The sequence below is a fragment of the Octodon degus genome, unplaced genomic scaffold (genome assembly GCF_000260255.1).
Source record: "Octodon degus isolate 3935 unplaced genomic scaffold, OctDeg1.0 scaffold00235, whole genome shotgun sequence".
NCBI lineage: Eukaryota > Metazoa > Chordata > Mammalia > Rodentia > Octodontidae > Octodon > Octodon degus.
In genome coordinates, this window is record NW_004524811.1 from 1,296,139 (window position 1) to 1,318,842 (window position 22,704).

Below are 22,704 nucleotides of genomic sequence, written 5' to 3' on the forward strand. Positions count from 1 at the left end.
AACTCAGGACCTTACACTTAAGAATTTCTAAGGGCACTTTTCAAAATGACTAAAGCAGTAATCTGAAACTGGCCTAGTTTGTACACACTTTAGAGGTGAAGAGAGAGTGTGCTGTGTAACCAGTCATGGAAAGCCATTATATTAACAGTTCGTAGTCCTTGATATCTCTAAAAGGGATATGATCAAAATTATAAAAAAAAATAAGAAGCTACTCTTGCAATCTTATAATCTCTTAACATCATCACAGCTCCATGAATAGATTGGCCATTCTTACTGAAAAGGACCAATGAATATATTTTAAATGATGTTTAAAAAATATAATTTTAGAAAGGGGATACAGATGAGGGACCATTTTGTATCTACATATTCAAAATAGTTAGGATAGATATACAGTTACTTTCTCTTAATTCAGTGAATAGAAAGATTTTTACTAATAGTGTTTGGACAGGATATCATATCTGTATCTTGTACTATGAATAACCACTAAGAAGACAACAATATCCAGTGCAGTAATAATTGAAACTGGCCTACTAATTGGTTTTGAAACTGTCTCATTGCTATTGTTAAAATAAATAAAATAAAAAATATAATTTTCTTGAGAAAACTTTCCTTTAAAAATTATAGAGCTATTTATTTTTCAAACTATTCTATTCATCCAAATCTCCTGTATCAGTGAAGAATAATACTTTAAAAATTAGTAAAAGGATAGAAGGATAGACCCACAAGATCCACAAGAATGAATGTCAGTTCTAGTATTAGGACAGAGTCATGGAAGAATTACGGTAACAATGAGCAGAAACAGATTAGGTGTTTTACTTTCTGAGTTACCAACGAGAAAGTCAAGCTACTGATAGCTGCTCATACACTCTGCCAGGTGGCCTTTCCTCTTTACTTTATGAATATTTCATAAACCATATGCTTTTCAATTCCCAAAGAACAGAAATGAACATCATAGGCCTCTGGCAGGCCATTAACAGTCCACAGGTCACATACAGTGACAATGAATGAGCTACAAGTGAGCTTCCCCAAGGACTATTGAACTATAAGTGACTTTAAACTCTAAACTCAGTTCCAAATGAGGGCATCAAACACATTTTAAGCAAATACAGTACCATTCAAATAAGTAAATAGTAGCACTCATGTTTTGATAAGCAAATTTCAGCTGTCTGATTAGAATCTCTACTGAAACTTCAAATCTTAGCAAATTTTTAGACTATTTCTTGCCAGTAATATGTTACAACATTTTGCTTTTAACAAATCATTCCTTCTTGATTTTCTTCTCTCTTTTTACCTATCTACCCCCTTGTCTCTCCTTTAATTTTAATGTACTCTCAACCTTCAAAGTTGAACTTGATATTGAAGCCATTTAATGACACTGACACAACAAAACCAGCTGCACTCTGGCGGAAAGTGGGGCTCAGGAAGCTGGGTGGCACAATTCATTAATTACTGTCATTAGAATACAGATATTCTTCAAGCAAACTGCTGTAAAGATCTAAGACATTATCCATGCAAAGTCACAAATTTCAGAAGAGTGATGCATAATACAGATTTTGACTAATTTTATTTTAAAGTCCTTCTTAGTACTTGAATGATATAGCTTTACGCTCTTTGTAGAGACCCTTCATCTTGATTTTGTGTCATGACACGTGTACCTAATAGGTCCTCCACACTACAAAGAGGACTTACTAGATCAGAATGGCCTTAGCCAATGGGATAGATTCAAACAAGCATTGATTAGTGATGTCAACTGCTATAAACAAGAAATATATTTAAGAGACCAAATAGAAAATTATATGGATTTTCTTCATCTCTGGAGATCTGTAGATAATTTTATTCTGAATAAGCAATACTTTCCAGTATTTACAGTATTTCATCATTGCACCAGTACAGTAAGTTTCCTCAGTTTACGGAGATGAAGAGAATTATATCTACTCTTTATAAACACAAATATGTACACATCTTCATATTTAAATACATTTATAAATCTAGAGTCGTAATACTAGAGTGATTCTAAAATTGATAAAGTTAATGTTAATATAAGACAAATGGTGTGCTTTATAACTTCAATATTAGTAGAATATCACAAGTTGGAATAATGTTTGTAAAGTTAAACTTAATCACTACTGATATAAAAATGATAAATAATATCCAGGCCACTGGAGGAATGAAAGAATATAAATTTTTAAATATAAAAGTATAACAGCAAGATTATAAAACAGGATAAAAATATTAACATCAGGGCTGGGGGTATAGTTTAGTAGTAGTGTGCTTGGTTGGCATCCATAATGTGTGTGTTCTATTTCCCACATCACAAGAAGAGAAAAAGAATAAAAATTGAAATCACATTTAATGGAATTCAAAGGAAAAGGCATTGCATATGAGAAAAATAAGAAGCTTATTTTATGGTTAAATGCATGAATTGGTATGGAAATAGAGCAAATGTGAATCTACGTTTTGCATGTCACAGAATCAAGATACACAACACAGAAATTGTTAAAATGCAAAAAATTCAATCTCATAGTTGTGAGAGAACTGTTTGCATATTAATATTTGAAAAGCAATGGAGACTAGAGGAGAATTAAAATGGTGAAGTAATAATATTTTAAGTAAAACTGACTTAATAACCAAAATTTAGCACCTTTAGAGTTGCTATTAAAAATTTATAAGATTTTAACATAACTCAATTCACAATGCAAATATTCACAACACTCTAATCTGCATAGGAATATTTATGAACAAATGCAATACAACAAAAATGACAGTCACATTAATGAAAAAAATGCCAATTGGAAAATTTAATATTATTTCCAAATATTTTTGGCTCAAACCAAAAAGCAACAATGTAGCTACAGAATTTTTAGCAAAAAAATATATCACATATCGGTATTATGAATCATGACCAAAGTTGTAGACAGAATTTCATTGCTATGAAACTTTATATTAAATAAGGAACAGTGAAAATTAATAATAAGGAAACTCAAAAAGCTAGCAAAAGATTAACAAAATTAACCTGCAGAAAAATAAAATTGAAATACAGTCATAAATCAATTAGAAAACAGAGACATAAAATAAATGCAAGAATTGATTTTTTAAAGAAGCCATAAATGGAATTCTTCAATTAAACCTTCAGCTCAACAGAGCAAAACAAAATAAAATAAGGATGTAGGGCAGAGAGAACGTTAGTTTATACATGGAGAATGAGGAAAAAAAATAAAACTGCATATTTGGTTATTATTTTTTACACTAAAAATTGGATACAAAATGCATTTTGATAATTTTGAAAATCTTGATAGAATTGATTCATTTAGAAAAAATATATGTTACTTAAGCTTACTCACTGGTGAGTGATTCCCTTTCCTACCTACTCACATGCCGTTCTTAGAGATCACTGTCTGGAGTCCTGTAGGAGTAGAGCTGTAGACTACAGGACTCTGACCAGGCAGTCTTCAAGAGGGCGGACACTTGGGCTCCTACCTTTGCACTGCCTGACCATTTTAGGCAATATATCATCACAGCATTCTGTCTGCCTAACAAACCACCAGTTCTATTGTTTGTTTCCAAACATTGTTTTTTTCCCCTACCTTCTTCCACATAAATAAGTGTAAACTCCATACTGCAGATTTTTTAACATGTTGATTCCTGGACTCTAAGTAGAGTCTGAAGTATAGTTCCCATTAAATATATATTTGTTGGATAAGAAAGAATTAATGAAGAAGGTATGGGAAAAAGCGATTTCTAAATACTGTGATTCGGGTACTAGATTATCATTTGTGACAACTACAATAAGCTGTTTGTAGTGAGCATAGATAAGGAAAGAGATAGAAAGTAAAAGCAGAAGTTTGGAGGAGGAAGTTGAGTAAAAGGAGGAAAAGGGGAAAAAGATTTTGCCTGTTGATTTGTTTTCATGAAGGTCTTACAGTGTTTAGACAATTATGGACAATGTGGGAAAACACAGTCTTTTACTTTAACCATGAAATCTCTGAAAACCCAAATGCATGCTATACTACTTGTTATTAAAAACTTACTCATTAAAATTAATATTTTTAAGTCATAAAAAATAAAAACTTTCTCCTAGATGTGCCACTTTACAGCAAGAATTCTCAGATTTACAGGTGTATCGACTTGACCTGTGTTTGTTTTCTTCTTTAATAGAAGGGAACAGATCTCCCCCAGGCCCCTGGAATAGTTCTCATAAGGGGAAGAAATCATGAGGGGTTATATTAAAAACCAGTTTTACTTTGTTCAGTGAACTCTACTAAAATACATTCCAAGCCCACTCAAACACATCCACAAGCTCCTTTTAGTAGTATGCACAAGCTTTTCCTTTTTCTGCAGAAGACTTTAATTCTGAAAGAAACCTTCAAAAACTAGTCTTACCTACACCCAGCACATTGAGACCTAACGTTTAAGCTAATAATCACTGTTTTAAAGCATGAATTTACATATGCCTTCTTACATTTGCCTGTTCTTTAAATTACTTAAAAATTGGCATTGATGTTTACAAATTGGCATTGCCCCTGGGGCACAATTCCCCCCAAGAAGCTCAAATTTTAAACTGAATGAGATTAAATCAAATACCTGCAGAGGAGCTTCAGGCTGCTTCTCACTGGGCACAGGTGCAGCTGGAATTTCCGGAAAAGATTTTGATGTTTTCTTTTTGGCTTTTTGCATTTGAATATTAGTGAAATAGTTTACAGCAGCAAACTCAATAAGGGCCGAAAATACAAAAGCAAAGCAGACGGCTATGAACCAATCCATGGCGGTAGCGTAGGACACTTTGGGCAAAGAATGCCTTGCACTGATGCTTAGTGTGGTCATAGTGAGGACTGTGGTTATTCCTTTAAGGCAAAAGAACAGAGATGAAATGGGTTACTTTGGTTGCAATGCAAAGCAAACAAACAAATAAACCCTGAGATGTTAGGTGGGATGTTATTCACAAAAATAATAGTAACTCGAACAAAACCATCTCTGGCTGATGGGAATCTGAGTGGATCAGTGAAATTAGTGAAAACTTTGGTGTGAATGATGTGCAGTTAGTTCACTTTGTTGCTCTTTTAATCACTAGCTCAATGTGATTTGGATTATTTAGAAAACTCACTAGAGTATCATCAATACCTACCGAATATACTACAAAAATTAAAAGTAGCATATAGTAAATGAGTACAGGAATCTGGGCCAGTATACCTAAGGAATCAATATATACCTAGTGGGAAGAATGACTCCCTGAAGCAATGATGCCCATCCAGGAGCAGAAAGCCATGGACAGTGGCCTTCTACATTGAAGCATCAGAATGCCTGTGTATGCATGGCCCACTGCCACTAAGAATTACTGCCGGAAAAAGTACAAGTTATATACATTTTTTTTTTCCTTTTTGGTACTGGAGATGGAGCCCAGAGCCTTTCCAATGACCTACATTACCAGATCTACTTTAAAAAATATTTTGAGACAGATACTGGCTGGGTCACTGAATGTTTAGGCTTGATTGTCTCAGCTTTCCAGAGAGCTTGGATTAGAGGGATATTCCATCATATACAGCTAAATCTTTGTCTGCATGTTATCTATTTAGTTAACAACTTTACTAATTCAAGACACCCGTCTTCTAAAGTAGCACTTTCAAGGAAGTACCCTCCTTAGCCTATATAAAAAAGGTAAATCACAATTCTCAGTACAAAATTCCACTTACCAGTGGAACCATAAAGTAGTGTATTATGCGATGATATTAATATTTGTATAGTGGTCTCCTTTTCCACTTACAGTTGTTTGTCTACAACATATTTCATACTTAGGCCTAGAAATTCTTGAGAATTTATGACATACTTCATTCTGTGTAATACTTAGAAAAGGTCCTGAAGTTGACACACACAGTCTGAGGAGGAGAATGATGATGATAGTGGTAATGATGATGATGGAGAAACAACAGCAAGCACTCAGCCAAACAGTGCATTCCAATCCATGACATTCACCAACTGAAAGGTAAATAATGCACGTTCAATGGAAGAGATAGTGAGCTTATACAAAAGTGAAGAAAAAATTCTTGTTTTACTTTGGGGTACATAACATTGTCTCCTCAACTTAGAAGTTAGCTACATTCTGCCTTATAGTATTCCCTTATGGTTCTATAGATGCAAGTCCCATATCCAACTTGATTTTTCTTTTTCTGAGATAGTATAGGATCTCACATGCAATTTCAGCTGTCCTTGAACTCACCAGCTTGCTTAAGTAGAGTCCCACTGAGGGCAGACGTGTTTAATGCAGATTCAGGGATCACTATAATATTTTATATTGTGTAGGGAATATGAAAACTAAACACTAAATAAAAATTCATTTTCCAGTTCTTCTCTAATCCATTTTCTCTGAAACTGTTTCCTCTCAGATTCTTTCAGAAGCTTCAGTGTTGAGTGTGAAAACTGCCATCTATATAGCACACGAGCTTAGATTTTAAAAACGTTCTATAAACTGTATAATGATATTTGATTATTTGATTGTATTTTTTATAATTTTTGTAAATTGCTTGATCTTTTATTGACCTAACATAGTTTATATAGTTAAATATATGCATACCTAAGGAGATGCATTATTGTGTATTTCACTTTGTTTCAGAAAGGGCTTGAAATATTAGGCAAGGTACCATCCTCATTCTGGCAATGAGGTATATGAACAATTCTTAATTTTGATAGCTACAAAGCTTAGAGATTTTAAAAAAATGGTTTTTCTTATGACAATTTAAAAGTAAGGGGCTATGAAGAATTCAAATATAGTCTATAACATTTAAGATATGTAATAGTAGGTATTTTAGTTTGGGTAATAGAGTAGTTTCTTCCTTGACTCAGAAGTAGCTGCCTTCATTTTTCTTACTGTCATCTGAAAAAAAATCATTAATCTTGAGTAATCAGAGTACTAATGCAATTATTGAGTCATGAAACAAAAATTACATTCTAACTATGTGGGGGGACAGAGCAACAAGTTCATGACTTGAATGATGCTGTGGATACTAATACAAAAAATGCTGGCTAGATGGCTATGTTTCATTTTCCTTTCATTGTTTTGAATCAGTTTTATTTTAAAGTTTGTGGAATCACCATCTGGATATTATAATTCCTATTTTATGACTGTAAAATTAGCTGGCATAAAAATCTGGTTAAAGGCTTAAAAGTCGCCATCCATTAGAACATGTTCTCTCTGACCACTGTTCAAATTTTTCTAAAGCATCCACAAAATAGGAGTGTACTTATAGCTGGCTTTAGGTAGATCTTTTGATCAAATAAACATAATGTGAAGTAGCAAACAGAAGCCAAAACTTCAGATAAGAATTCATGCTTCCTTCGCATTTAAAAAAGATGGTTCATTTGCTTTAAATAGCTTAGCTGACTCTACCTTGAAAACATTTCAAAGCCATAATTTTTTGACACGTTCTAGTGTTAATGCCAGTGCTTGCACTTAGAATTCTGAAGATGAACCATATTGGCTGGCCCAGAAGCTGGGAGAGGATACAAAAGAGGAGGCTAAGACTGTACACAGAGTGAATTTTTGGCTAGCCATTCCTAGAAAAGCCAATAGTAATGCTTTAGATATGCCAGCTGGCATTTACTTGTGTCTGATGTTTTACCATACAGGAATAATTAGAAAACTTAGCAGCATACATGTTTGGAGAGAGAAGTCCTTTGAAAAGAATTTAGTACACTCAATTTTTCAGATTTACACTGATGTTTTGGTTTTTTTTTGTTGTTGTTGTTTTTGTTTTTGTTTTGCATAATCTATAGTGACATCTCTGACCCAGCCAATTCCCTCATTATGGGGGAAGAGGAAATAAGAATTGGGAAAGAGAAAAATCAGCCCAGAACTAATATCCATCTAAACATCATACGAAATAGATGAGCAACACCCTCAAACACTTCAAAGTTTTCTTATCTAAGAAAGAACTATCCTAGACCTTCAATGAGCAGTTTAATGAACACCATTCAATGCCTCTTAGGTCTTTGCAATCTTACTTACTGACATAATGTTCTGAATCAAAAAAACCAATATTTTGGCACATGGGCATAAATGGATAAATTTCAACTTTCAGACTGAAATCAAAGTAACTGTACCACACATCCACACAGGCTCACGCAGCAACTCTGGAATTCAATGCCTTTGTATTGCCTTAACCTGCTGTGAAGGCAGCGTGGCTGCATTCTCAATGTTAGCGACTTGATGTATGCTTCAGCAGGTTTTACCTTACCTATACAAAACTGGCAATGCTTACTTTGCTGCATTATTATAAAAGTAAATGAGATGACTCAATGCTATATGTGAAATCCATCATCATTGGGACCAGTAATATTAATATCCTTAATACATGCTATTTAACTTTATTATACTATCTTACGCAGACAAGAAATGTTAGGTAGGTACAGATAAAGTACGATCTCTTCCTACATGACTGGAAATTTCTATTATTTGGGCACAAGTGAGACTCAACATTAAGTAGCTGCCAGTGTGTCATCAGCTGAGAAGACATTCAGTTTATCAACTAATTACAATATTACTGAAATATTCAGATGATTCACTATAGAGTACCAAGTAATGATTGACAGATGAGGTGGAGGGCAGCATGGAATGACACACTAGAAAACAGCCATTAAGTAGTCTGTGGCATGTGCGAGGCATTATTGCAAGTGTTTTATTCCAATTAACTCATTTGATCCTCAATGATCCTATGAGTTAAGTCCAAGCATCCATCCTCTTTTAACATAAGAAGAAATAGAAATAACTCCCAGAAAGTTCATTGTGGATTCTACGATTAGGGCCAAAGCCTCCACTTATCAAAGCATTATCTCTTTCTCACGGACATCTCTAATGGATCAGTGTTTGCTGCTCTAGATCTTTAAGAACAGAGAAAGATGATACACATAAAGGTGCTTTTCTTATTATGGGTCCTAATGGAAACACAAAGTTTAAATAGTTTTAATGATGATAGCTCCTGAAGTAATATTTTTGGTATTATAATGAGTTAAGGGAGTTCAACCTAGTGTTCACACTCAGTAAATATTTCTTGCCCAGGCTACCTTGGAACATGATGTATAAGGACTCAAAATTAGTGCAAGCTTCAAATGAGATAAAGAACATCAAAACCTTCACAATGTCTGGCAGTATATGATAGATAGACAGATGATAGATAGATTGTAGATAGATAATTGATAGATGATAGATGATGGATAAATAATAGATAGATAGGTAATAAGTTATTTTTTTAAAAAAACAATGAAACCAAGTTGAAACAAAATAAATCACCTTTATGCGAGAGAAGGGTGGGAGAGTAGGTACCATACAATACATGTACCAGGCATCCTGTATTGAATACAGAACATAACCTTCACATGTCTGTGAGGGAAAGATGTATTAACGCACTTGAAAGATGGAGGAAAGACATGACAGGTGTGATTTTAAACCCAGACCTACAGTATCCAATGGTTACATATAGTTTTCTCTCTTTTATTTTCATAGCTTTATCTGCTAGCTAAAATTTATTCTGATTGCAATGTTCAGCTATTCCTTAATTGAATCTCGTAACTCTGTGAAGTAGGTGGTAACACTGTACCTGCTCACTGCCCTCTCTGCCTCTTAACGTTGGCCCTCTATATGAGTTTCTCCCTTATGACTCAAATGTCTTATGTGAGCCTAAGACTAAAGGGAGCAGAGGCTTCTTGGGGGGATGAAGACATCCTTTTTGTAGTTCTCTAAAAGATGGAGAGGGAGGATGAAGGGCTCTCCCTGCCTCCAGCACCTTCTCATTAGTCTTCTGCAGTCATTGTCTGATAAGGGATATTGTATCGTGGTGTTGGTGTTGCTAAATATAAAAGCAAGTGGGGGGCAGGGGAGATGGCTCAGTAGGATAAGCGCTTGACTGGCAAACGCAGGGATCTGAGTTCAATCCCCGGTTCCACAATAAATAAATAAATAAATAAATAAGCAAAAGGAAACTGGTATCTCATGTGAAGATTATGCCTGTGTTTCAGAGAACTTTTGATTATTGTTCTCATTCTACCATTGAATGTTTTCGTTAGTCACAATAAGCAGAGAAAAAAATAGAGAAAATATTAAATTAAAGCAGTATAAGTAATTTTGTGTTATAAAAGCAGAAGTGATATCTAAAAAACATCAACAGGTACAAAAACTTTAAGTTCCCACTTCATTCTGTTCTAGAATTCTTATGATTGAGAACACTCTAAGAAACTAAATAAATAAATTAATTTAAAAAGTAAAATAGGACCAAGGAGATGGCTTAGTGGAATAAGCGCTTTGCTGGCAAGCACAAGGGCCTGAGTTTAATCCCTGCTACAGAAAAAAGAAGGAAGAAAGAAAGAAAGAAAGAAAGAAAGAAAGAAAGAAAGAAGAAAGAAAGAAAGAAAGAAGGAAAGAAAGAAAGAAAGAAAGAAAGAAAGAAAGAAAGAAAGAAAGAAAGAAAGATAAGATGTCTGTTAAGAAAATTGGGCCAAGGAAATAGCTCAGCAGTGTAAGTGCCTGCCTGGCAAGCACAAGGTCCTGAGTTCAATCCCTGCTACAGAAAAAAAAAAAAAACAAAACAAAAACTTAAGAAAAACATTCTGTGAATAGAATATAATAAAGAGCTTGTAAACTAGCACATAATTCAATTCATTTAAAGCATTTCTGTTTTGTTCCTTTTCAATAAAACCCAAGTTATTCAAAGGCTTTCATATTCATTCAGCCATGAAATGTGTTTTATTTTAAGCTCTGAGTGCACTTCATTTTAACACCTAGTTATAATTTTAATTCAATTACACAGCTTTATGTTAGAAGCCCAAGCATATCACTGAAGGTGAAACTGGGAGCAGATTCGTGCTTGGTCTTCACCTGACTAGTGCTTATCGGGGGCCTTTGATGTAGTCCCAAAGAAAGAGGCAGCCTGTCCGTGTCTCCTCGCATCAGTACTTTGCCTTGGCTAGGGAAACATGAAACATGTATGATTATTTAGCCAGTATGTTGGTGACTGATATTTTCTAGAACTATCTGAGGCTATCCTCCTGAATTGTGATTAAAACAGCACGTGGATAATACCATCCAATAAAGGAATTGCATTTACCAAATACAGTCCTAGCTGGAACTGATTCCTTATTAATCCAGAATGAAACTTGAGAAAGAATCACCGTCATAATGCATGGGATATATGTCTGAATCATAAAATAGCCCATCTTCCGTCTGAGGTGGAAGTAAACTGTCATAACAATGTATTCACCTACCACAAAGACACAAAAAAGAATGTATCATTGATTCTGTGGGCAATTGTTCAATAGCTTCATGATCACATTGCAGAAGAACAAACAATATTCTAAGCAAAATTATTATCTTCTTGCCTAATACAAAGAATGAGAACTGCATTGATTCTTAACAGGTGAGAGGGGAAGATAAATGATTTTGGACATCATTATTCAGAAAAACACTTTTGCTCCTTGCAGCCATTAAGCAATTTAATGAATTGGACTATAACTTTATAAAGGTGGCTACATTGATTTCTACTTTGAAGTTTTAATACTGCTACAGTTATCAGCTTTCATTTTCAGCAATTCCTGAGAACAGAATCTAAACAAAACCTTTACAGAAAACCACTAAAAAGCTATAAGCTTTAATTTTTAAAAGAAATTAAACACAGACACTTCATTTATATATAAAATATGTAAAATTAGGGCCGGCCAAATAGCTCAGTGGATTAAAGTGTCTTCAAGCAGGTGCAGAGGCCAGGGGTTTGATCCCCTGGCCTAACGTGCTGGCCCTGCTCCCGGAGCATGCTGAGAGGGCAATTGAGACTGGTCTCACTAAGCAGCTCAGACTCATAGTGATCCTCCTGTTTTCAGCTTCCCCAGCGCTGGGATTACAGGTGATCAACTGAACCGCGGTCAATCCACAGCTTGCATAAGCTTGCATAAACTTGTCTAAGCTTGCCCAAGCCAGTGCCTTAGTCCACTGAGCTATCTTGCTGGCCCTTGACACAGGGTCTTGCTACACAGTTTGGATTCAAGTGACCATCCTGTCTCAGCCTCTCTATCTCAGCCTCCGTAGCACTAGGAGTACTGGCTTGAGCCACCAGGCCCGTTCGAGGGGCAGGCAGGGCGTGTGGCACCAGGGATCTAATTCAGGACCTTGCATTTGTCAGGCAGGTGCTTATGCCACCAAGCTATTTCCCCAGCCTCTTGGCAACCAATCTTAACTATTTTTATTCTTATGTCTGAAAGAAAAGGAAGTACACTAGGGCATTATTTAGGAGGCAGTGGTCTCATTCACACTGAGGCAGTTCACAAACCTCAAATGCTCCAGATATGTTAAGTCCTACTTGCAGAATGGAGAATGAGTATCTTTTTTAAAGAAAGAATTTTTTTTCCAGGACACACAGGAGCAAAAGTGCCCTGTTAGAAGCCCATTGTATAGTGTTACAACTGATGTGAACAAAGTGGCCTTAAAATGATAATCATGACTGGTGTTTGGAAGATCAAAATCGCTACATTTAGAGGAAAAGAAGAACGCTGTTGATTTCATGACCTGTGTGGATTTATACAAAGCAGTTTAGAAAGAAAAGACACTAGGTGGAATATGTTTAATAAGAGCTTGTAGATCCATTTTATTTTTATAATTAATTTTCCCTCATTTCACTTTAATTTTTAAACCAGTTTATGGCTTATAATTGGCACATAAAATGCTGTAAATATTTACTGTGTACAACTTGGTTAGTTTGAAGGTGAGCTTCCATTTGTGAAGCCATCACCACCATCTGTGTCAGAAAGTGATCCTTCACTTCCAACATTTTTTCTCATTTTTTATTTATTATTTCTCAAGATAAGAATACCCAATATCAGGGCTGGGGATATAGTTTAGTGGCACAGTGCCTGCCTGGCAAGCATGAGGTTGTAAGTTCAATCCCTAGTATACGCAAAAAAAAAAAAAAAAAAAAAAAAAATACCCAAAATCGATTCTCCTAACAAATATTTAAGTATTCCATATTGTATTGGTGACAGCAGGACATTTTGAAAAAAAGACAATTTAATGGATCAGAAATGGGACTCTTGTCAGACACTGGGTATGTTTGAAAAATATTTCACCTAGACAGATAAAAGTTCCTATTGGAGGCTACTGTGTAGTTTCACAGTTGAGGTATAGATGATGTCCTGAATTTTTCACTTTCCACCGCCTTAATTTTCAACTTCTCAGCTTCCAGCGCAGTGAGAAAAACATTTCTGTTCTTTATTAAATACTTGGCTTTCAGAAATTTGGACTAAAACAACTATCATCAAAACTCAGTATTTTCCTGGTGATACACGTACTTGAAAACAATAAGCCATAAATCAGCTGATTTTTCCCAATCGATAAGATAAAACTAAATTCTATGATTCCATTTACATTCTAAAGGTAAAAATAATGGATAATAATCATTCATTTACTTAGGTGACAACACTAGTGTCTATCCTCACTGTATTTCATAATTCACATTTAGATCTTATTTTGGAAAAAAAGAGTGTGACTTAAAAATGGACAAGACACATTTTCATAAAACACCAAAAAGGCAGACTCAGGGTTCTTGCCTTACATTTTTTGTTGAGTTAATGCACTTGATAACTGATTTTTGTGTCCAAATAAGAAACCAACTCTCTTCTCACATCTCAACAACTCAATTTATTTTAAACTGAAATAAGATTATAAATATAAATAAAGAAATTTTGAGCTGTGGTTTATGCATCAATTCTATTTCTGGAAATGTTTTTTCTTCCTCTGAAAATACTAGGTATTTCAATAAAAAAAAAATTCTACGACAAAACTCTGTTGCTGGTGCAGAGAAGCATATTGATTTCAAACCTTAAGGATCTCACCTGTAATCGATTTGATAGTCTCACTTGATACCGTTTGCCCAATCAGATCATACTGAACTAAGCTGGAAGACTCCTTTGGCACTTCCACTGATTTCTCAGGACCCTTTGTCCAGGTATAAATCATCTCACTCTTTGGATATGCATCTGAATGTGAAAGGAAAACGTGGTGAGAGTCAAGGCTTCTCTTTTGTCAGCAATGGCAATCCACATGTGATAACGTAACACATGTTCAAGAAAGATGGAATAAATGAAAGGAGCTTTCATTATGTTTTATTCAAACATGCTTACGATTTAGGAAACCAGATATTAAACAAATAGCTTTGCAATTGAGCGGGAATTATTGGCTTTGTGCCAAAGAATTGGAGAAGAGACTAAAATTGAGGCATCCACAAGGCTACATATGCATCAATGCACTTGGACATGTTTTCATGCTAATAAGATGAGCAGCTGAAAACAGATTATTAACCCCCCAAACTGTACTGTCAAACTCCTACTGTTTTCATTTCTCTCCTCCAGTGCTTGACCAGTACTGACTTCTTCCATCCTAAAGCAGCTCTTCCATTTAGACATGTACCAGATGCTGCCTCTAGCAATACAAAAAATAAAAAATAAAAGCAAATTCTACTGGTGGGGGAGCTCTCCAGGGGTCACTGCTTCTAGCCTCTGCCTTTGGGCAATACCCAGGCTATTTGTAACCATTGTACAGTGACAACTGGCCATGCTGTTTGTAAAACTCTCCAGGGAATATAATTACACAACCAGCTCCACTACCTTTAAACTCTTACAATCAGTACATTTCCCCTTCTATCTTCAGCAAATCCTTCCCAGTAGCAATCTAAGCCCATTTTCTATTATTTGGTGTTCAGTGCAAATGGAGACCAGCTGCTTGCTTACCACTCTCCCCAGAACAGATAGCTTGGCTCACACACAAATAAGTTCCAAAGAACCCAAATGAATTGTGTATCACCGCTCCCTGCCTGCTCTCTACAAACCTCCCTAAAATGGCTAGAACACAGGTGGTCCTCAGGGGAATTGTTTAATTCTACTAAAGAAATCCATACCTGGGGAGAATCTCTTTACAAAGGACCTTGCAAAACAAGCCATGAGGTTTGTGTTGTCATTTTTATTATTACCCAGCTATGTGTCAGTATTTATCTCTTGAGGTCTATTCACACTGTGTTATCTATTGAAAGCCCTGTATACTGTGCTCCTTTCTGTGATATTTTAAATTGGATATCCTCCTCTTGGCTACCATACCTTGCTATAGCAGCGCTCTTTCTTTCCTAGCTTTTCTCATTCCTCTGAACCATAAACAAAGTGTTTTTCTCTTTCCAGAAAAATGTAGGGTCCTTACTTGCCAAATATGATGTGCCTCTCTTTTAAATTCCCAATTGAAAACATCAGCTTCCAAAATGTGAGGTCTTTAATTTTATACAAAGCCCAATTGAGCACCAACTATGCTCAAGTCACCCAGAAGTGAGCTTTGTATGAGAACTAGAGGGAGCAAGAGGGAGAAAAAGGACTTTCTCCAGATAGCTACTTTGTGTGAAATTTTAATTGTTACAGTACAATTGCATTTTAATTCTGGACCCAGTGAGATCTCACTTTGTGTCTCTGTGCTTTTTCTGTTTTTGTCTTCTCTCATTACAACATTGGTCAGGGAGCAAATGACTTTGTCTAGCTCCAAGTTAGCCCACTGAATACTGTGATTGCTAGGGTTATAAAAAGAATGGTGGCTGCCAATTCTCATTAAGTGAAGCAATGAGCAATGATAACAGCAGGCAACTGTTTCCCAATCAGTACAAGGATGAGTCTGAAGCAATAGTAAAAGCCAGCCAGCATCTATTTTTGGTAGACTCTGATTGAATCGCATGTGGAGGCAGACCTTAGAAGAGCAATCATATCTCCTTGGCACCTCAGAGAAGGGGGCTCGAGGAGAGGAATCTCAAGCTCTCTCCTAACCATTCATCTTCCCTTTGACTTTATCTTTACAAAATTTGCTAAACCTGTCTAGTTCCCACTCACTCCTTCACCATCATTCTAGTCTAAATCACTGCTGTCTTTGTTTGTACTAAAACAACAGACTCCAGCTTTCCTTTATGTTTATTTCTGCCTGTTTTAACCCATTCTCTATAAACAGGCTCAGGTAAAATCAAGAAATCTCAATGAAAGAGAGCCACACCTCTTTGTAAAACCTTGCAAGGCCTTCCCCTTGCTTTTAGACAAATCCAAAGTCCTTAATGTGGTCTGCGAGGGACGATATTCTCTCACATCTTCATTGTCTGCTATGCTTTCCTCGTGCTTCAGCCACTAGCAGTGTTGCTCGTGATGTTTTAACCTATATCGTGTAACCGAGTCAGGAGGGGTTTTTATGTTTTGCTTTATTTATTTTTCTTTTTTTTTTTTTTTTTGCCTTTTCCAGGCCAGCTATAAAGGTCTCTACCTACCAATGACACTTAAATTTACATAAAACAAAACAATATTTTTGCACTTTTTGTGTTACATCACAACACATACCGTTCAGATATCCCTAAATCTCATGACTGGCCATGATTTATTGATCATGACTCAGTCTACTCAGGTTATCTGTACAGGCATGCTTTTGTTTCTGGGTAGGGGAGTTTTAGTTCCTCATTTTTAAGAGTTAGTGAATAAACAGTTTCCTAAAAATCGTATCTTGGATGATTTTTGTCATGAATAGAACTTGCATTTTAGATTATGAAAAATCTACGTATATAAATATCACCCTGCATGAGATAATCAGAAATTTGAACAAAATTTCTGTTATAACTTACAACTCCCGAATTTCAAAGGGCACGCATGACCATCCATGGGAAAATCCACCAATCTCATGGGACACTCCGCACTTATAGTGAGTCTATGATGGAAAGATGCAATTCAATGAAAATAAGTTGCTAAATGTTATTATTAAAATTAAATTAAATTATTCTGTAATATTTAATTAGTGGTATAAAATATTTTAATTATTATTAATTTAATTAGTAAACTTAATTGCATAGGTCCCCAAAATGGGAGGATAAGAGAGATGGATGAAAGGAAGGGAAAAAAGAGGGAGAGAGGGAAAAGAAGAGAAGGGAAAAAAGGATAAAACAGGACACACAAAAAAATGATTACCTCATTGTGTATAAAATAGTACCATTTCTCATAATTCTGAAAAGTTTATTTGGGGCTGTCATATTATGTGAGACAGATTTCTTTCCATTCCTGAAGAAAGTATCAGGGGTCCACACTTTTGTTACCATCATGTTATTCAATCTCAAAATTTCAATAGGGCCATCATATTTTAGCCTTTTGTCAATCCATGTCTGTCTGAAGAACACATCCATTGTATATTCCTAGGGAAATTAATTTGGGAATCTATTCAAATCACAGATAACTGCACATATATGTGTAGAAAATACATTGAATTCTAGCCTCTTTCCCACTCAGAGAAAAGCATTACTCCAAATGAAATGAATAGAAGCAAAAATGACCCCAAATCAATAGAGTAAAAAGATTCTCAGTAATTACAGTAGGTTATATCTATCTTGATCCCTTCATCTTCTACATCATAAGAAATAAATTACCACACAAATTAATCATTCAAAAATAATTACTGTAATTTAATACAACTGCCAGCCAGCACCAGGTAATTACAGTAGTGCTTTAGGTTGGTCCAGAAAGCAAAACTCAGTGAATGATAAATTATATAATTAATGATCAAATTGTAAGCATGTCTTAAGATAAAGTAAGATGTTTAAAATGTAAATTTTGTTTTCACCAAGTTTATTAAAATCAGGCAAATAAACCGAGAGTTTCAGATCATAAGGATCCTAGGATCAAGAAAAAAATAAAGTAGGTTCTTTTGTCATTTTAAATAAATATATTTAATATAACACAACATGACTGAATGGATAAATTTTTCCTGCCCAGATCTTAGCAATTAAGCATGAAAGAGGGAAGAAGAGATGGAAAAGAAGGATGGGCAGAAGCAGTTTGGTCAACATGAGGTAGCACGTGTCATTAGGGCTACCAGCCATACCCATAGGGAAAACTGAAATTTCTTATTCTTATTTGTGATTTTTGTGTGGCCTCTCATCTGATAGCACCTCCTAAAGAAATGAGCTATGAAAAAGAGGAAGTGTTGCCAGAGAGTAGAGAAGGCAGGGATACTCACCACTATACTAACAAGGAGGACCATAATAATTCTACTCAATAGTTTTCAAAAGAAAACAAAACTATATCCTGTATTCTGCTATGGAACTAATAATAGGAAAGTTCTCTTGTTTGAGACTAACTCCAAATCTATACATACTCAAATATAAGAGAGCTGAAATGCAAAAAAAAAAAGTATGTCTTTACTTCTTACAAGCTTTTAATTTTAATTTCAGCACTCTTTGACTTTCCAATTTTGTATAACTGACTCAAAAAGAAATATTAATTGACTCTTCTCTGGCATGTTTTCTTCAAATCTCAAAAGATACCTTAAGTTACCCAAACACTTACCATTTCAACATCAGAAACAGGTCCAAAACTGGTGACATATATATCAGTTTTAACTTCTGTGACAGGACCTAGTAAAAATGAAGTAAATAAGAGTGAAAAAATAATTACAGTTTTACAGCCTTGGAGAGTTAGGTAAATAGAATAAACACAGATAGAAATACCATGTTCTTACAAGCATCTTCAGTGAAGTTATAAATTTCTAAAAAAGCATGTAGTCCAAAATACAATCAAACCAGAAAACACTGTTTGCTTAAAGGGGGGGGGGGACCCAATTACTTAGCAGGCTTCAAATATCACCCCTGGGCAGTTACAACAGGTAGTGTAGAGACACAGAAGCTTTTAGCTTTTGTGATTTTTGTGTGGCATCTCATCTGATAGCACTTCATAAAGAAATAAACTATGAAAATGAGGAAGTGTTGCCAGAAGAGTAAAGATAAGCAGGGATACGCACCACTATACTAACAAGGAGGACCATGAGTAAAGAGGAGAGAATCCATAAGAATTGCAAGGAACATATCTTTAGAGAGTTTAAAGATGGTGGTAATAACTTTAACAATGGGAGTGCCACCCAGTGTTAATGGTGTCAAAACACAGTTGTCCTGTGAGAAACCCCCATTGTATTCAGCCTACCAATATTTCGGTGATCTTTGGCAAGTCACTTAGGCCAAAGTGAGCTAGCATCAACCCCACCTATTAGGGAAGAGTTTTACAGAGATCTAACTAAGCACAGTAACTCTGTCATAAATGTGCTCGCTCCATATTAGTTTGCCTTTTAGCCTCATAGCAGCCATTACTCAGATTCCCTCTTATGTCTAAGTAAAACTGATTCAAGAACAAGTATAGGGATGTTTCGGCAGAAAGAAAAAGGGGAATAATGATGATAATATGGCAGACAGATTTTAGACAAAGGAACATTACCACCATCTGGGTTTAGTATGTTTAAAATCTGGATTCTGAAGTCTAAATTTGGCTCCAAAAGATTCTAGTTGCATGATTTTGGTTAGGTCACATATCTTCTTAGGCAAAGATTTTAATAAGTATTAAGGGGATTAGATGAGATAACAATGTAAATCACTTTTTCTAGTCATGAGATGATGTGTTCAATAATGATACTAGTTGTTCTTGCAGATAATATAGTATTATATTGGTAAAAGAAAATAGAGAAATTGTTGTCCTCCTTAAACATAGTTTCTTAAATAATAGTTTAAACCTGTGTGGCCTGAGGCTACATGCTCAACAAGTAGCAATAATAACATATGCTATCGAGGTAGAATATACCGCTTGGCTATAGGTGGGGAAATTCGATTTATACCCGAAAAACTAAAAGCAATTTGTATCATTGAATGCTACAAATTGAATGTTAGCTCATAAAAATGAGTCCAAATGTTTCTCACTCTAAAACAAAGATTTAGACACACTAAGATAGGGGGAGAATGATAAAATTCTTTATTAAATGAGTACCCTAAAGAAGCACAGCCTTTGAGAGTTTAGTGAGATGAAAAGTATAGCACATGTCCATTTTTCATAGATTTTACACTTTTTAAAAAAATTACGTCTTCAGAAAGTAAAGGCATTAAATATATTTTTATTTGAATGAAAAATTAAAAAGTAGCAATAACCTCATTAAAGTCCATTTGTCCTAGAAGTAGGTAATACAAGAGGCAGGTAATATATATTGAACCTTAGAAGATAGCAGTCGCATTCAAACAGGCTTAAATGTGGAAGATGTCACTCTGCTAATTACTTAAGGACAGATAAACAGGAATACTGCCTCACTGCAAGTCAGGGCAAAGGGACATAGATGACTCAACAGTTAAGGTCCATGTTGTCTAACAACAGGGTAGGATTCCTGAAGAGCCAAAAGTCACTCTAAAAATCATTTTAGGGCAGCAATCCTAAAACTTTAGCTACATCTGTGTCACTTGGAGGCTTACTAAAGCACAGATTGCAGGACCACGCTCCCAGATTTTCTGACTTAGTAGGTGTAAGGTGTGGTCCAACAATTTGCATTTCTAACAAGTTCCTATGTATAGCTGCTCATTTTCCTATCATGTACAGAAAGAGACATTGTTTGTTTGCTCCTAAAATAGAATTTACAACACTGTACTCTATAACATAATGATATCATACGTATTCTGAGAAAGTGAGGTGAATATAAGGAAATAAAGAATTAGGCAATATTTTTCCTTATTATTTCATTTTAAAGTGTGTGGTGCATGCTAATTCTTATGGTCTTAATCCTCCCATGATGATAACAGGTGTCCTAAAATTCTTACATAACATATTACTCTTTTACCAATTCTTAAAAAAAAAATTGTGTTCAGAACTACAACCCCATAAGCGATAAAAGGCTTAGGTCAAGAGTTTCTGACATAGCCAGTCCTGCAGATAACCCACTACTATTATGGACTACTGGACTACATTGAATTACTTTGCTGAACTCACACACCTACAATATTTGAATGGCAATGGAATAAGCATCTCTGACAAAGCTAAACAAAAAAAGGGGGATATAAATGAAGGACCATTTTGTAGTGAAAAAATATATATGTATATACAAAATAGGGTAGATATACAACTACTTTCTCTTAGTTCAATGAGAAGAAAGATTTGTATTAATACTACTTAGACAAGATATCACATCTGCATCTTATAATATGAATAACTACTATGAAGACAACAATATGCAATGTATTAATCATTGTAACTGTCCCACTAACCTGTTTTGAAACTGTCTCAATGTTATTTCTTTCTCAATAAAATTAATAAAAATAAAACCCCAAAATACAAAAAGAACTATAGCCCCTTTAGGGCTGGCCAATTAGCTCAGCGCATTAAAGCGCCTGCAAGCAGGCACAGGGGCTGAGGGTTAAATTCCTGGGCCTGCTGTGCCAGTCCTGCCTCCAGGGCATACTGACACAGCAATTGAGACCCTGCATTGTGGTGCATCCCTGTAATCCCAGCTCTTGGGAGGCTGTAAACAGGCGGATCACTATGAGTCCACTCTAGTAGTGAGACCCTGAACACCTTGTAGATCCTTCCCTAAAAAATACAAAATAGGGGCTGGGAAGTTGGCTCAGTAGAATATGTGCTTCCCTGGCAAGCACAAGAGCCTGAGTTCAATCCCTGGTTCTGCCAGAAAACAAAACAAAAGAAATACAAAATAATAATAATAATAATAATAAAACAAGAATTATAGCACCATTGTTTGTTTGTGACATTAACTAGTATCTGCTGTTACATGATTTCATGGCTCTTTGAGATTGAGTGAATTCCTAAAAGTTTAAGATTGGTGAAGGGATTTCACTTGGTATTCATTCAGTAAATACTGGAGTGAGTACCAGCTACATGCTAGGTCCTGTGACAGCACTAATACTGTCATAGCAAAGGAAACTGATGAGTTTCACTAGTAAACAAATAAATGACAGAATGTTATCATGGGATAAATGATGTCTTGGGATAGGATGTTCAGAGCAGGACAGACTGGGAAACCCACTTTAGATTGGAGCTCAGAGTTGCATCTTCAAAGCAGTGAGGTTTAAACAAAGGCCCACAGGATAAGCATGAGTAAGGATAAAAGCTGGATCCCAGGTGGGAAGAACTTTACAGGACAAAGGTTAAGGTCAGGGAAAGGCTTTATTGGAGAAAAGAGGCCAGTGAGGCTGAAGCAAAACCAAGAATAAGAGAATGATAAAAAATGAAAGCCACAAAAAGAACAAAGACCTGGGTATTGTAGGCAGAGCATCTACCCTGGAGCACATATTCTGAAAAGTGGCATCTTTTAAGCAAAGTATTTATAGTTGCTTTGTGTCATGGTGTCTGCTGTTAAAGCCACATGAAAAAGAGCTTGGAAGAATGCCAGTGGGAGATAGAGAGATGCATAAGGAGATTGTTATGGGATAAATTATATTCCCAAATTCACATGCTGAAACCTTAACTCTCAGAACCATGAAATGTGACCATCTTAGGAGATAAGGCCTTGAAATAGAGGCCATTACATTAAAAGGAAGTCAGTGAAGTGGGTTCTAATCTCATATGATTGATGTCTTTATCCAAAGGAGTTTAGAACACAAACACACACCTAGAAAACACCATGTACAGATCTAGAAAGGTGACTGAATCTCTAAGCCAAGGAGAACAAGTTTATAAATATCTTGTTGTTGGCTCCTTGATACCTCAAGATCTGTGAAAAAAATATGCTGTTTACACCTGCTGTTCATTGATACTTTGGTCTGGCAATCTTAGCAAGTGAACACAGATGTATATCTTCTTATTCCACCCCACCCTGGCTTTCCTTCCTTTGATATTTAGGTTAGTTCTGACCTTGCTTGTAGACTA

At 35.5% G+C, this 22,704-nt stretch overlaps 1 protein-coding gene across 6 annotated transcripts in view; it reads right to left on the reverse strand.

Moving 5' to 3' along the window:
• Nucleotides 1-22,704, reverse strand: part of Gabra4 (gamma-aminobutyric acid type A receptor alpha4 subunit) — a 92,171-nt gene that overhangs the window by 55,762 nt on the left and 13,705 nt on the right. For 2 of the 6 annotated variants that reach the window (XM_004645658.1, XM_004645659.1), the window contains exons 3-8: nucleotides 18,367-18,434; nucleotides 16,996-17,216; nucleotides 16,656-16,738; nucleotides 13,861-14,004; nucleotides 11,088-11,240; nucleotides 4,582-4,841 (exon numbers count right to left, since the gene is read on the reverse strand). In XM_004645658.1, coding sequence (XP_004645715.1) covers nucleotides 4,582-4,841; nucleotides 11,088-11,240; nucleotides 13,861-14,004; nucleotides 16,656-16,738; nucleotides 16,996-17,216; nucleotides 18,367-18,434 — 929 coding nt within the window. Of the gene's footprint in view, nucleotides 1-4,581; nucleotides 4,842-11,087; nucleotides 11,241-13,860; nucleotides 14,005-16,655; nucleotides 16,739-16,995; nucleotides 17,217-18,366; nucleotides 18,486-22,704 lie in introns of those variants that run through there. The other 4 variants (XM_023705992.1, XM_023705995.1, XM_023705993.1 and 1 more) reach the window with 4 other exon arrangements.